Source organism: Oncorhynchus tshawytscha, linkage group LG02 (genome assembly GCF_018296145.1).
Source record: "Oncorhynchus tshawytscha isolate Ot180627B linkage group LG02, Otsh_v2.0, whole genome shotgun sequence".
In the NCBI taxonomy this organism is placed as follows: Eukaryota; Metazoa; Chordata; class Actinopteri; order Salmoniformes; family Salmonidae; genus Oncorhynchus; species Oncorhynchus tshawytscha.
Genome location: NC_056430.1, coordinates 31,885,288 through 31,901,191, shown reverse-complemented (window position 1 = coordinate 31,901,191; position 15,904 = coordinate 31,885,288). Strand labels below are relative to the sequence as shown.

At 41.9% G+C, this 15,904-nt stretch overlaps 1 protein-coding gene across 4 annotated transcripts in view; it reads left to right on the top strand.

The window, feature by feature from the left end:
* Positions 1-201: 201 nt before the first annotated feature.
* The window catches only part of dstyk (dual serine/threonine and tyrosine protein kinase), a 46,544-nt gene continuing 30,841 nt past the window's right edge, over positions 202-15,904 (top strand). Inside the window, exons 1-4 of one of the 4 annotated variants that reach the window (XM_024378543.2) lie at positions 204-750; positions 932-1,023; positions 1,218-1,434; positions 6,049-6,458. In XM_024378543.2, coding sequence (XP_024234311.1) covers positions 1,230-1,434; positions 6,049-6,458 — 615 coding nt within the window. In that variant the 5' untranslated portion in view covers positions 204-750; positions 932-1,023; positions 1,218-1,229. Of the gene's footprint in view, positions 1,024-1,217; positions 1,435-6,048; positions 6,459-15,904 lie in introns of all 4 variants that reach the window. The other 3 variants (XM_024378558.2, XM_024378550.2, XM_024378535.2) reach the window with 3 other exon arrangements.

The following is a 15,904-nucleotide window of genomic DNA, read 5'->3' as shown; positions in this document are numbered from 1 at the left end:
TTTTGTTTATTATCTATTTCGCTTGCTTTGGCAATGTAAATATATTTCCCATGTCAATAAAGCCCTGAATTAATAGGGATTTCAATGGCCAATGAATGGTCACGTTGTCATGCTGCGTCACGCAATCCCTTCCAGAAATCAGGGATTGGTTCGAGAAACCTGCCTATTTTCCTCGTAATGTCACAATTTCAAAGCTATGCGAGAACAAGTTAATTATCTCACACAATATGTGTAATGCTGTGTGTCTTATTCCAGTAATTTATGCAAATGTTGGATTTTTGAGCTCGCACCCAATTGACTCCCATTCACTCCTTGAAGATGTGCGCGCCTTGTCCCAGAATCGCCCAGAATGCACCGCACGGGCGTTAATACCAATCGAATGGAGTTTACAATTTAATTTCTTAAAAGTATCTCTGGTTAGACATCAAATTAGCAGAGTCTCGGTAGATAGCACCAGTTAAAAAAATATGCTTGAGGGAGCTCACGTAATGACGTCGGTTGGGGTAATGTGGCAATTATTTTAAAACAGATTAGTATGGAATACGATGCCTGTTTTGCTGGCTAGGATAGGAAGGTAAATTAAGCTACGGAGCTAGCTAGCGTAGTTGGCATTGGTCATCTCAATTCACTAACTTTGAGACCCTGCTAGCTAGTTAGGGCTAGAGACGGTGTACAGCTAATGTTAGCTAAGCCAGTCGTTTGTTCAATTATTTTGGAGGACATTGGCTATCAAGATATCTTCCGTTCAAAGTGAGTTTGTTTATTTGTGCACTTTGATACAGTGATTTTGCTACGGAATTAGCTAGTTACCCACGGCAGTAAATCAACGTTACCCGCGACTGCGGTTTCGCCTGCAAAACCGTGCGTTTAAATCACTGTGGATTTTTTTTGGACTGATTGTCTGTCATTCATGGCCCGGGGCACTCCCTAGGTTTTTTTCCTCTGCTAGAGGTGGTTATCAAACATTTGGGATGCTGATGAAAGTAGTTGAACAATACTGGAAATCCAAATAAGTGAGACCAGGTAACTCACTGAAACTGAGCAGTAAATCACATTGACGATCACTCCCTGCACCCTTGTCCAGTAGTTAACTTTCAATGGCAATTAAACTGGCAATTAGACTGGGACACATATGTCTACTATATTCGGTTCATAGGGTGGTAACGTTACGTTAGTATTAAAGAGAAGAACGTTGTCCTATTTGTGTCTCATTGCAGACTCGAATTGCCATGGAGGGGATCGGTGGCGGAAATTTGCAGAAAGTGACTCCTTTAGCTCGAGAATTAACCCGGATCTTCAACGGCTACAATAAACACTCCATACAACTAAAAAATAATCTGAAAGAGACCAACGCATTTTTCCGGGAAATAAAACAGAACTACAGTAATGCCTGCGCATCGGCCGCCAGCTCCGAGGCAGCTGCTCTGGAGGCAGGTAAGATGTGCAGCTCTTCGGATTTGTTACCAATATAATTAACCTTGGCATCATCACAACATAATGTAGAGTAAAACTCTCACATTTCTCAGAATACATCGTGCTTCGCTAAACATGGGTAGGTTTAGGCCTTATTGAATGTCACACACAGTTCGAGGTTACATTTATCCATGGTGGCTTCATGCAGCTACAGTACTCATATGCCTGTCATTGAATGACCCTGTGATTATTTTACATTCTACAGTAATTATCATTTTGTTGTCTTAGATTTGGATCACAATCAGTGATCCTTTGGGAAAGGAAGTAAATTATACAAATGATAAAGAACATGATAAACACATTTTATTACATGTAGGCCTATCCTGACTAGCATTTGAGAAACCTATATTCAGAAAAAAGTGTGCATTTACTACTTACTCTGGATATGAGTGTCTGCTAAATTACCAAAAATCTCACACTAAAAAAATACAGATTTTGCCTTTGTTGTGTGACCACTCAACAAACTCTTGAAGTGTAATATGATTGTTGCTTCCAGCATAAAGCCCATCGACAAGCCCTGTAAACATATCCGACCACAAACACAGGAACGTCTGTCACTCTATATTAGCCATAGTTTGAATGGAAACTCTTCTGATTGTGGTCATTCAAGGAGGATTGGAAACGGCACAGCAGAATTGATACACATCCCATAATATTCTAATTGGGAATGTGTGCTGAGGTAGGGCATTTCCTACAGGGCACACAGGGTTCCGACCTGTACTCAATCTATATACAGTGGTGGGATGACAAAACAGGTGGATAACTATTATTGGGGCGGCAGGGTAGCCTAGTGGTTAAAGCGTTGGACTAGTAACCGAAAGGTTGCAAGTTCGAATCCCCGAGCTGACAAGGTGCCGTTCTGCCCCTGAACAGGCAGTTAACCCACTGTTCCTAGGCCGTCATTGAAAATAAGATTTTGTTCTTAACTGACTTGCCTAGTTAAATAAAGGTAAAATAAAAATTAGCTGAACTGTCTTCTGAATGGGTGATGAGGTAGGCTTAAATGTCTTGTTTCCCCTCTTTCCTTGCCAACACGTCGACTGTAGAAAATGCATTAAATAGGATTTAGAGGGAAAGAATGAAGAGATTAGGACCAGTAAGTCTTTCTCAACAATAGGACATAAAGTGCCACAAATATGCAGAGATTCCCACTTTAGGAACTGAGGCTAAAAGGAAACATGTACTGGTGGTGATAAACATAGAAGTAGTCACTAAACTAGTTGATTTGGGGATTGCCTTACCTCGAAGTAAGTGGGCTGATGAGCAGGGTGTGGGTGTGATTCTCACGTTCCTGTTTAGGAGATTAGTTATTTTGAGCCAAGGTATACTGGTGGTGAGGAGGAGGAGATTACCAAGTCCGGAAGCCACTTCACCATTCATTTTCTGGATTTGGGTTCACTCAAACATTGTTTGAAGCTTTGTTTTACTTTGTTTTACTATTGACAGGTGCAACTGATTTTGGGATTGTATATCGATTCGCTGTCCATAAATGTGTCAACTGATGTATTAGTTTGTCTCTGAATTGTTTAATCAAACTTTTTGCTGCCAGCTCCTGATATCAGGGCATAAAAACTACAATCTGTGTCCTGAATTATCCTAGTGTGCATGTGCGCCCAGCTGTATCCAGACCCAAGATTTTCTCTGGCTGAACTAGCTGGCTAGCTGAACTATGCTAGTTTTTGTCCTCATTGCCAGACTTCATAAACATTGCACCCTCAACTTCAATATTCCTTTCCTAGTTATACAATCATCGAACAAAGAAATGTACTGGAAAGAAACTTGAAAATGATTTATTTTGTTGAAAAGTCATGACTGGTTTGAGCTATCATTGCTACTTAACACAGATCTAAGTTCAGTTTTGAGATCCAGCGCCGTCATTGGCGTAGGTTTTGCCGAACGTTTCTTACTGGTCTTGAAAATGTGACAGCTTCTCCCCACTTGGCTCAATGGGATATGTAGTGATTTTGCCAACACTGCCAGATATGTACAGTATTGTACTCTTCTTTAAAAAAAAACTCTGTTGATTTAAATCAGACTTTATTAGTATAATGAGTTATCCAGGAATGTCAAGTTAATTGACTTGAGAAAATAGCAACTCCACTTAATGTCAATGGTTACAATTAATGGCTAAATTACTTCCGGACACAAAGGCTCTACTGAGCTCCTCCTCACCACTGTATACGGCTGTCATTTAAGCCCAACCTTCCTGTCCCAAAGGGATTTCAGTCTACGAAAGCTGAGCTACGGAGCTCTGTTTGTGTTGCATTCCAAAAAAATCTGTCGCGCTAAAGTTTGTAGAACTATGTAGGGAGCTACTCTGTAGAGCAGGGATGGGCAACTTTTAATGGGGGTGTGGGCCAGAAAAAAAATCTGTATTCATCATGTGAGCAGAATATTTTAACAACCCCCTCTTGACAGCAGAGAGAGAAAATATGTTTTGAAGTTAATTTCCTGAAAGTCTATACATTTTGCCATGGGGCATAGAGAGAGTGTTGCAATTTTAAAGCATGTTTGCTGCAATTCTACACATTCTGTCATGGGGCGGAGAGAAATGTTTGCAGTTTGGAATATGATATCTGAGTGAGAGTCACTAACATAATTGATGGGGCCCCCGATTGGTAATTTGACCATGATTACTATAGGTTTAGATAGTTTAGGTAGTTAACTTATCTAAATAATGTTAGCAGACATGGGCTAATTGACTACCCAAAAGTAGGAAGACCGCTAGTTGTCCATTTTTAAGGCAGCGGTTCTCAACTGGTGGAATTATTGACATGAAAAAAGGTGGGACTGTTGTTTCCTTATCATACAATTGGTACATTTACTATCAATATAGCATTAAAAGTAGTTTTTCGGATTGGATTTTGGCAACATAAAATCACGATGCGAATATTGGATTGCGACCTGGTTCAATTTGGGTAATGAGGTAAAACCAGTTGAAAACCACAGCTTTTAAGGTGTGTTTGGGCTAAGTATCTCCACTAGTACACACACACACACACTTGCATCCACATTTCCAATAATGTTTTTCAACATTCTCATTCTTTCAATCTAGTGCATCTAGAATGTCAAATTTCATGGGAAAAGCCAGTCTAACCATACCCTTCCCATCAAGTGGGCCTATACAATATGTATGCATCTTTGTCAAACCTTCATAGTAAAGGCTAACAACAAACCACAGTGGTTGTCATGCTAGATGACATGCTTCAAGCTCTAGTGATAGTTTGACATTTTTAAAGTGAAAAATTGGAGTCTGTTATTGTGGAATTGCCCTGTAGACAGTACATTAGGTATATATTTTTTAAATACATTTCCTGTGGTTCAATCATTCATTGGATTGTTCCTGCATCTATAATGTTTTAGGTCAAACACTAGGCAGGGTAACACCAGATTAACAGTTGCAGAGCAACAGGATGGTGATAGAGGGAGAAAAGAAGGGGTGGGGAGGGAGAAAGGAGTGGTATTCCATTTCTGGCCTCTGTTCTTTGTCTGTTGTTTAACTGAAATAGACCATGACTCAGCATCATGGAGGATTATGACCACTTCCTGTGATGAGCCAGGATGAATTGTTTGTTGTTAATATGGGTTGCCACGGAGATGGGTCAGGAGATAACAGATGAGTCTGAGGGGCTTTTGAAGTAAACACAATAGATTATCCCTCAGGCCTTTTATATGCCAGAAGTGCAGACAGAGCGATGCCAGTCACCAGTTCACAACAGGTCCAGTTAAAGCTGAAGCAAGATATTTCTGTATTGTAAGCCAATCATTGGAATTTGCTCAAAGATAAAGTGGGTTGTTTGTTTGGTGTTATAACATTACATTGTATTATCAACATATGCAGATTGTTTCTAAGTCTAATACCTGAAGAATAAAGGTTCCTTCCTTACCCCTCAGAAGGGAGAGGCACAATGACCCAAGCCCCCCCTGGCCCCCAGCACTATTCCCTTCTATACATCAAATCAAATTTTATTTGTCACATGCCCGAATAAGTGTAGACCTTACTGTGAAATGCTTACTTAGAAGCCCTTAACCAACAATGCAGTTGAAGAAATGGTTAAGAAAATATTTACCAAATAAACTAAAGTAAAAAGTAACACAATAAAATAACGAGGCTATATACAGGGGGTACCGGTACCGAGTCAGTGTACATGTTAGTTGAGGCAATTTGTACATGTTGGTAAGGGTGAAGTGACTGCATCGATGATAGTTAGCAGCAGTGTAAAAAACAATTGGGGGGGGGCAATGTAAATAGTCTGGTGGCCATTTGATTAATTGTTAAGCATTCTTATGGCTTGGGAGTAGAAGCTGTTAAGGAGCCTTTTTGATCCTGGACTTGGTGCTCTGGTACCGCTTTCTGTGCGATAGCAGATGACTTGGGTGACTGGAGTCTTTGACAATTTAATGGGTTTTCCTCTGACGCCGCCTATTACATAGATCCTGGATGGCAGGAAGCTTGGCCCCAGTGATGTACTGGGCTGTACGCACTACCCTCTGTAGCGTCTTATGGTCAGATGCTGAGCAGTTGCTGTACCAGGCGGTGTTGTACCTTCTACATGTTGTACCTTCTCCTCCCAGGTCAGCTGAGCTACATCTTTTTCCCCCGGCATGAAGAGGAGTTCCTGCACAGCAGCGTGTGCAGCGCTCCCTACATCCTGGTTCTTGGCCAGGACTGTGCCGCACGCTACCAGCTGCTCAACTGCCTGCTGGGGGAGCGGCTCCTGCCCCTAGGTCCCGTGGCGGGCGAGGCCTGCAATGGCGTTCATGGCACGGCCTGCAAGAGGAGGAAGCTGTGCTTCACCCATGGACGCCAGACGCGGCTCAGCCTGGCGCTGCCCGGCCAGTATGAGCTGGTGCACCAGCTGGCGGCCCACTGTGGGCGCTGGGATACGGTGCCCAGGGAGGATCTGGAGATCCAGGAGGAATGTGAGGACCCCGCCCACAGACTGGCCGAGCTAGAGATCACCCTGCACCACCCTCTGCTACAGGTACACCAGGGTTTCCGTTATCCTTAATTGCTTCTGATAATTGTTTCTGCTGGTGTGAAATGTGTTTAACAGTTTTGATTAGTGATGCACCGATATTACATTTTTGACCGAAACCGATATTTTCCTTGTCGCAAAAAACAATGTTGATATAAAACATTTTAGTGGCCTTTTAAGCATTCTTGTACAGTTGAATAGTTAACACACACACGTGGACGCAGCGGTCTAAGGCACTGCATCTCAGTAAAAGAGGCATCACTACAGTCCCTGGTTCGAATCCAGGCTGTATCACATCCGGCCGTGATTGGGAGTCCCATAGGGCGGCGCACAATTGGCTCAGCGTCGTCTGGGGTAGACCGCCATTGTGAATAAGAATTTGTTCTTAACTGACTTGCCTAGTTAAATAAAGGTTACACACACACACACCACGCTGACCAACACATTATTTTGTTGGCATTTACATATGTCCCCATTACCAGTAGAACATAATCAAAACATTTCTTTCACTTACTTGCTGTGCTGTTTCGTTGTTCAGTTTGTCTCATTCAGGATTTCTATGGAACGCCATTGGGGTCTTTGCATGTCAAAAAAGATGCATCAAATAACACTGTTTGACATAATAACACTGTGTCAAATAAGCTCGCTTACCTGAATATGACTGCACGTCACAATAATTTAATGCATTCATACTTTTACGTAGTTATTACAAATTGATTACACTATCACTCGAATTTCATATGTCACAACGATTCATTGATACATATGCTATGATGCTGGTAGTTGTCTCGCGCACCTACAGTGCTGGTCATTAAAAAAAAGCTAGCTAGCTGATGGATGCGACCAATGTTCTTCCACAAAAACATGGCAACACAAATCTGTTTCAGTAGCTATAGTTTGATAGCTAACTTAATAGCTATGTGTCATCTAAAATAACCCTAATTTATTAGACCGTTCTTATTTGATTTGATGATTAACGGTGGTCGGACCCATCCGTGAAGCTAGCCACAATATGGATTAGCCACAATGGAGAACTTTGTGGTTAGCCTTCAAAATAAAAGTATGTCATTGACAGTGACGCAAATAGTATAATTATGCCATAATTGAATGGATCATGCTAAACGAGGTTGGAATGTTATATAAAATCAACAAAAGACAATTAGTTAATTTGACAATCTGACGTAACACTGGATGTATTATACTTTAGAATTGCATTGTGGGCATACTTATTTCACTGTGCAGTCTTGCCTATGGATTGTGGATCAATGACATGGGGTATTAGTCTACTCTGTGACACCCAGAGAACATTACTGTCGTAGCTCTTATTGCGGGACTCTGAAACAACTGGGAATTGAGCCACATTTATTGTTAACCTATGTGTATTGAACACTATTCCTGAAGAAAAACAATACTGTGAATGTTTTGGAGTCTGATAACTCTGAGGAGGATGTTGGGGGGGAAAAAATATCTTGCATATTGAGTAGACTGATACCCCGTTTCATTGATCCCCAATCCTTAAGTAAAGATGTACAGTGCAATATGAATGTCAATACACACCATAGGCTGACTGGGGAGGTGATTTCACACACTCACAGTTCCAAGATAAGAGCTACAATGCTCATTTTTGTGTAAACTCTAAACAGTTGTGGTCTGTGGGTGTCACCGAGTAGACTGATACCCCATTTCATTGCTTCACATTCCAACCTTTAACATTATATAGTCTAAATATGACATGATTCCTTCTGCATCACTTTCAAAGAGGTACTTTTATTTTGAAGGCAAACTGCGAATTCCACTATTGTACCCTATCCTTATTGTGGCTAGCTTCACAACACATAACCCGGTCCGGTTGAGCCTCACAAGCCAGATGAAGCTAGCCGGCTGCTTATAATGTTAGCTTTGGGCGACAGGGTTAAGTAGCTGACTAGCTATTTATTTTCATGAAGTACAATTTCAATAGGCAAACAACAAGTGGCTACTTAGCTAGTACTTACTCACAAGGATTCCTAAATCATTGCTAAGTATAGTGAAAATAACTGCAGTTTCTACTGGTCATTGTTTACAGGCTAGTTGTATTGGTGCTAGCTAGGTACCAAGCTAAAGCTAGCTAGCTACCCCAGTTGCGGTCAAACAAATGTTTTATTACCAACCTGGTATTGTTAACACATTGTTTGTGGCTGGTGCAGACTTTTTTTGTACAGTTGACAGTGCTACTGATAGTAGTGGTGGCGCTTGGCTTGCTCGTGCAAATTCAGAAAACACAACATTCTATAATAGAACTGTTATTTGACATATCTTTTTTGACAAGCAAAGACCCAAACGGCGTTCCATAGCATGTCGTGAAACTAATAGCAGTGACGCTATTACTGTGTAACTCCGGTAGGGCAACATCTGGAAAAATAGCGCACTTGGTAACGTTAGTGTGTACCGGTGCTCGACCAGTTTCTAAAGCCAACATCACCCACAACAGAGAGCGGTTGATTGTCAAGGGCAATAAATTCCATTATCTTGGCGTTAATGGATTTCGCCTTTGAGTTGTCTTGCTGAAGTTCTTACTCTTATCAAATGATTGCTTGACTTGTTGACTGCTCGATCCACACAGCAGACATTATGGGCTAGGTTAGGAATGCTGTGTTGAACGTGTAGAGCAATTTTACGTGGTGTCATTACGTCATGTACCTACGTTATATAGGTATGCACGTCAGCTTTGGCATCAGTTTTGCACTGGCTTAACAAGACATTGGGCTGATACCGATGTTGGCATTTTTAGCAAATATCGTCCAATTCCGATATGTTAACTGATATATCGTGCATCCCTAGTTTTGATGGCCATGATTAAAATAACTACTTTTTATTTCTCAACTTTATTTGAATATTTATGAAATGCATATTGTTATATTTGGTAGCACACTTTGTTTTTCTTTGACTCAAACCCCATTCGATGCGTGGAACGGATGTGGGTGGGGCTAGGTCTACATAAGGGTGCTAATTTGAAAAGAAACTCACAAAAGCTCTGAAGGCCGATACGTAAAGCTTATTAAAGAGCAGTGATCCTATCAAGAGTTGTGGGTGGGTTCCTAATCATTTTCCGTCTCAACTGCTACCATGCACCTGCAAAAAAGATAGCTCAGATGTGCGAGAGCCTTTTGAATTACTCAATTGGTAATTGCAGAGCTCCTCCATTCATGAACATAGTCTGCCTATCGCTGCATATCAGCACGTCACCTAACACTTTGCAATGTGAGCTGGAGGTAGTAAGCATTTTGAAAACGCAGTGCATTTGGAAAGTATTCAGGCCCCTTTATCCACATTTTGTTACGTTAGTCGTATTCTAAAATGTATTAAATTGTTTTTTCCCCCTCAATCTATAAGCAATACCCCATAATGAAAAATCAAAAACAGGTTTTTGGAATTTTTACAAATGTAAACTCAGCAAAAAAAAAAGAAATGTCCTTTCACTGTGAACTGTTTATTTTCAGCAAACTTAACATGTGTAAATATTTGTATGAACATAAGATTCAACAACTGACATCAACTGAACAAATTCCACAGACATGTGACTAACAGAAATTTAATAGTGTGTCTCTGAACAAGGGGAGGGGGGGCACCCACCAGCTACATTAAGTACTGCAGTGCATCTCCTCATGGACTGCACCACATTTGCCAGTTCTTGCTGTGAGATGTTACCCCATTCTTCCACCGAGGCACCTGCAAGTTCCCGGACATTTCTAAGGAGAATGGCCCTAGCCCGCACCCTCCGATCCAACAGGTCCCAGACGTGCTCAATGGGATTGAGGTCCAGGCTCTTCGTTATCCTGTTGGAAGGTGAACCTTCGCCCCAGTCTGAGGTCCTAAGCACTCTAGAGCAGGTTTTCATCAAGGATCTCTCTATACGTTGCTCCGTTCATCTTTCCCTCGATCCTGACTAGTCTTCCAGTCCCTGCCACTGAAAACATCCGCACAGCATGATGCTGCCACCACCATGCTTCACTGTAGGGATGTTGCCAGGTTTCCTCCAGACGTGATGCTTGGCATTCAGGCTAAAGACTTCAGCTAAAGGCTGTCATGTGCCTTTTACGGACTAGTGGCTTCCGTCTGGACACTACCATAAAGGCCTGATTGGTGGAGTGCTGCAGAGATGGTTGTACTTCTGGAAGGTTCTCCACAGAGGAACTTTAGAGCTATGTGTCAGTGACCATCGGGTTTTTGGTCACCTCCCTGACAAAGGCCCTTCTACCCCGATTGCTCAATTTGGCCGGGCCGCCAGCTCTAGGAAGAGTCTTGGTGATTTCTAACTTCTTCCATTTAAGAATGATAGAGTTCACTGTGTTCTTTGGGACCTTCAATGCTGCAGAAATGTTTTTGTACCCTTCCCCAGATCTGTGCCTCAACACAATCCTGACTCGGAGCTCTACGGATAATTCGCTTTGACCTCATGGCTTGGTTTTTGCTCTGACATGCACTGTCAACTGTGGAACCTTATATAGACCGGTGTGTGCCTTTCCAAATCATGTCCAATCAATTGAATTTGCGACAGGTGGACTCCAATCAAGTTGTAGAAACATCAAGGATGATCAATGGAAACAGGATGCACCTGAGCTCAATTTCAAGTCTGAATACATAGCTTTTTATTTGTAATACTTTTGCAAAAAATGTCGAACCTGTTTTCGCTTTGTCGTTATGGGGTATTGTGTGTAGATTGAAGTTATTTTTATTTAATCAATTTTAGAATAATGCTGTAACAATTTGGAAAAAGGGAAGTAGTCTGAATACATTTGGACATTTTCCAGCAACAGCCATGTTTGCATTCATTTTAAAATCAAACAATAATTGTGACTTAGATTGAAAACGAACTACATAACATAATGGTAATAATAAACTGGGTAAATTAAGATGGCATAGGCCTCCTCACAATACAGGTGTGTGCATATTCAATAGGATTGTGCATGCATTGTTATTGAGCTTGTTTTGGCTGATAAGTACAGTGTATGGTTCTACAGATGACAATCTGTTTGCTTTCCATTTGGGACTTATTAATCTGCTGATCAACATTTGCATAGGACATAATATAGCCACTGCTGTTAGTTTGAGAATATAAAATAACATCTATTCAATGTAACTTTTTTTGTTGTCATTTTCCTTCAGCTGTCAGGAAGCATCTTTAAACAACCCAGGATGAAATTTGAAACCACTCAATTGGATAGTAACACATCTGTCAAGAAATGGCCGTGTTGTAACTTGATCCTATGTTACGACTGGATAGAGTAAAGCTGTAACTCTGCTTCCTTTCACATCTCTCTCCATTGCTCATGTCACTTGGTGTTGTTCACTGCTGCTATGAGAACTAGCTCAATGGCGATGCCGTTTGCTACCAAGCCATAAATGTTCATAAGGTGAAACGACGATGGAAGTGCTGTCTGAATGGCTCATATCTGCCCGTAGTTTGAGAAGTGAGAATGCACACAGGCTCGCTGATCTACTGCTTTCTTGGTCCATAAACATTCCACCTTTTTTTATTTTGGAATTTTTAAACACTTCTTTCTTTCCCTATTATGACAATAATCTAATCTGTCTATCAACTGTCAATTTTCAGATACGATTATGGCTGGTCAGATCAGCACACTAGTAAATACATTGAACAAAAATATAAACGCAACATGTAAAGTGTTGTTCCCATGGATCATGAGCTGAAATCTAAGGTCCCAGAAATGTTCCATATGTATAAAGTTTATTTCTCTCCAATGGTGTGTACAAATTTGTTTACATCCCTGTTAGTGAGCATTTCTCCTTTACCAAGATAATTCATCCACCTTACAGGTGTGGCATATCAAGAAGCTGATTAAACAGAATGATCATTACACAGGTGAACCTTGTGCTGAGGACAATAAAAAGCATGTCCATCAGAGCTGTTGCCAGAGGATTTAGTGTTAATTTCTCTACTATAAGCCACCTTGGTCGTCTTAGAGAATTTGGCAGTACGTCCAACCAGCCTCACAACCGCAGACCCAGTGTAACCACGCCAGCCCAGGACCTCCACATCCGGCTTCTTCACCTACGGGATTGTCTGAGACCAACCACTCGGACAGTTGAAACTGGTTTCGCACACCCGAGGAATTTCTGCTCAAACTGTCAGAAACCGTCTCAGGGAAGCTCATCTGTGTGTTTGTCATCCTCACCAGAGTCTTGACCTGACTGCAGTTCAGCATTGTAACGGACTTCAGTGTGTAAATGCTCATCTTTGATGGCCACTGGCAAGCTGGAGAAGTTTGCTCTAAACTGATTTAACCCTGGTTTTAACTGTCTGTGGCAGACCGCGTGTATGGCTTCGTGTGGGTGAGCGGTTTGCTGATGTCAACATTGTGAACAGAGTGTCTCATGATGGGGTTATGGTGCAGGCAGGCATAATCTATAGACAATGTACACAATAAAATTTTATCAATGGCAATTTGAGAGCACAGATACCGCAACGAGATCCTGAGGCCCATTGTCGTGCCATTCAGCCACCGTCAACACCTTGCGTTTCAGCATAAGGATGCACGGCCCCATGTCGCATGGGTCTCTACACAATTCCTGGAAGCTGAAAATGTCTCTCTCCATTGCCTGCATACTCACCAGACATGTCATCCATTGAGCATGTTTGTGATGCTCTGGATTGACGTGTATGAATGCGTTTTCCAGTTTCCACCAATATCAAGTAACTTCCGTTGGCAACAGCCGTTAAAGAGGAGTGGGACAACATTCCACAGCCACATTCAACAGCCTGATCAACTCTATGCGAAGGAGATGTCACGCTGTGTGAGGCAAAAGGTGGTTACACCAGACAGATACTGAGTGGTTTCTGATCCATGCCCCAACTTTTTGTTGTTTTTAATCGTTATGTAACCAACCGATGCATATGTATTCCTAGTCATGTGAAGTACATAGACTAGGGGCTAATGATTTTCTTTCAATTGACTGATTTCCTTATATGAACTTTAACTCAGTCAAATCTTTGAAATTTTTGCATTTTATATTTTTATTCAGTGTGGCTAATTTTACACCGCAAGTCCGATGTCTCTTTGCCGAAAATGGTTCCGTGTTTGTAAACCAGCTAACGTTAGCTAGCTACGTTGGCTATTAGCTCCTATATGACAACTCGGCACCATATTTATCTAGCCGGGTAGCTCGCAAAGTAGCTGATCTAGCTAGCTAGCACCACAGATGAAAGGGTTAGTTCTGATAATCTTTGTTAAAAGGTCACATAGCTATATTCTTAGCTAGCTTGCTTATTGCATGCATGTCAGGGCATGTTGACATGAGCCTTATTAGTGAATTCACTAATATTTGTAACAGGAGTTTGATTTTGGGCACTGTGTCAATTCAACAATTTCTCAATGCTGCACCTTTGTTGGAGATTGAGCCGCCATGCTTCTGCTGCTGATTTTCCCAGCTAGACATTCCTCATTCCTGCATTGTGCAGTGCTCATGGCTCAGGCGGTGAGTGGTGGCTGGCATAGTCCCTCTACATCGCAAAGCTGGTGCTATCGTCAAAGCTGGTAGAGAAGGGCCGATAGCCTAGAAAAGGACAATATCAGCCTGATATATTGAACCAGACCATTATCGGTCGTTCTTTAGTCATCTTACGTAGAAAATAGTCCTGATAATATAGACCTAGGTCTACATAATATCCAAAACAACTAACAATTCATCAATTTTGAGTCATTTTAATTGTAAAGTCATGTCTTTCTACTCAATACCGAAACTAATTTTACCAAGTCGTTAAAGTATTTATAATTTTAAGTGTATTTTGGATGTAATCAAAGTATTAGAATGTTCTAGAGGCCACTAGTATTTACCCTGGGGGGAAGCGCGCGCCCCGAGCACCCTGGCTGGCTACTTTTTAAAATTTGGCTGGCTACTCCATGTACTTGCGGAAGAAACATTAGCCACACAGTCAGCTATTCAATATCTGCACTGCCTGCGGGTAGAAGCAGTCTCCAACCAGGTGGTTTGAGATTGCCTGATGGACCGTAGGGGTGACAACCGTTAGTGAATGGGGTCCTTGGATATAGAGGTTCTTGTTTGGATGCAATTTGGACATGTGAGGAGGATTCTGATGGTGGGATTCTGTTTACCATGTAAGCCTACAAATAGCACAGAGTAGCAGGATTAATGGTAAAGGGTCCTTTTTTGGTATGCTCATTTGACGTTACAGCATTGATATTATAAATGCCTGTTTGGTTGGCACATGAGTGAGTTTCTGACTTTGCCGTTACCGTCATCCCACTGATGATACGTTAGTTCATTCTCTAATGTGAACTAGAAGGGTAGGCTTGTTTTTAATATTTCTCTCCAGGCTGGAAATGTAGCTCTCACACATGGCTTAGCTGACACACAGATTACTGCACAGAGTAGATTTTTCATGTTAGTCAGAACTCTCCCTCTGGGTTCAATTTCTTTCTGTGGCACCAGGAAAATGGTGTGGTGTTGCATACAGAGGACTCGTTGACTCCTGTACCAGGTGGATAGACATGTAGCCCATCTTGCTCGGCTGATCAACATGCCTTGGTGGGTGGATTGCACTGTGCTCACTTGTCACGTGCTGGCCGAAAAAAGTAGCGCTTAATCCTTCAAACAAAGGCCTCGCTTAGCTGGTCGTCGACAGGCCCCAGACAGCCCTGCAGGCATTGCCTGCACTGCTTTGTCGGCCGCCTGGCCCCCCGCCCACCCTCCACCACTTAATGGCCCTGATCTGATGCGATTCACATGACCAGGGCACATAACTTCCAAACCCTTCGCTGTGATGATGTTTCCATGGTTATGCCCAGATGCCTCCCTGAAGGCACTGTTTATTAGCGCATGTCATGGTTTACCTTTTTTATTTTTTCGGTGTTTTGCCAAATGATTTCTAATAGCAAGCTTATTATTTGGAGCCCAAAATGAGCTTATATATGTCAGGTTGCCCTGTTATTGGTTTTGGTCTCTTTTTTTGTGTGTTAAATTGTCAAGGCAGGATTCTGAGTATGAATGGAGCAGTCACAGAGCCAGAGTAAGTCTATATGTGACGACCTGTGTGATTACGTACACACATGAGTAAATATTAAGTGGAGGTGCTCCTGTACCCATCTTATTTTTCCTGTTTTGTTTTCAGTGTTAAAGGAAAGTCAGATTTCGCTCCCGAGTGGCGCAGCGGTCTAAGGCACTGCATCTCAGTGCTAGAGGCTTCACAGACCCTGGTTTGATTCCAGGCTATATCACAACCGGACGTGATTGGGAGTCCCATAGGGCGGTGTACAATTGGCCCAGCGTTGTTAGGGTCTGGCCAGAGTAGTCAGTCATTGTAAATAAGATTTTGTTCTTAATTGACTTGCCTAGTAAAATAAGATATATGGTAGGCTAGATGGGGAGCTATTGCTATTGTTTACTCAATGAAAGAGACCTTACCTGAGAAGCTGTCAAATTGGGCTGTAATG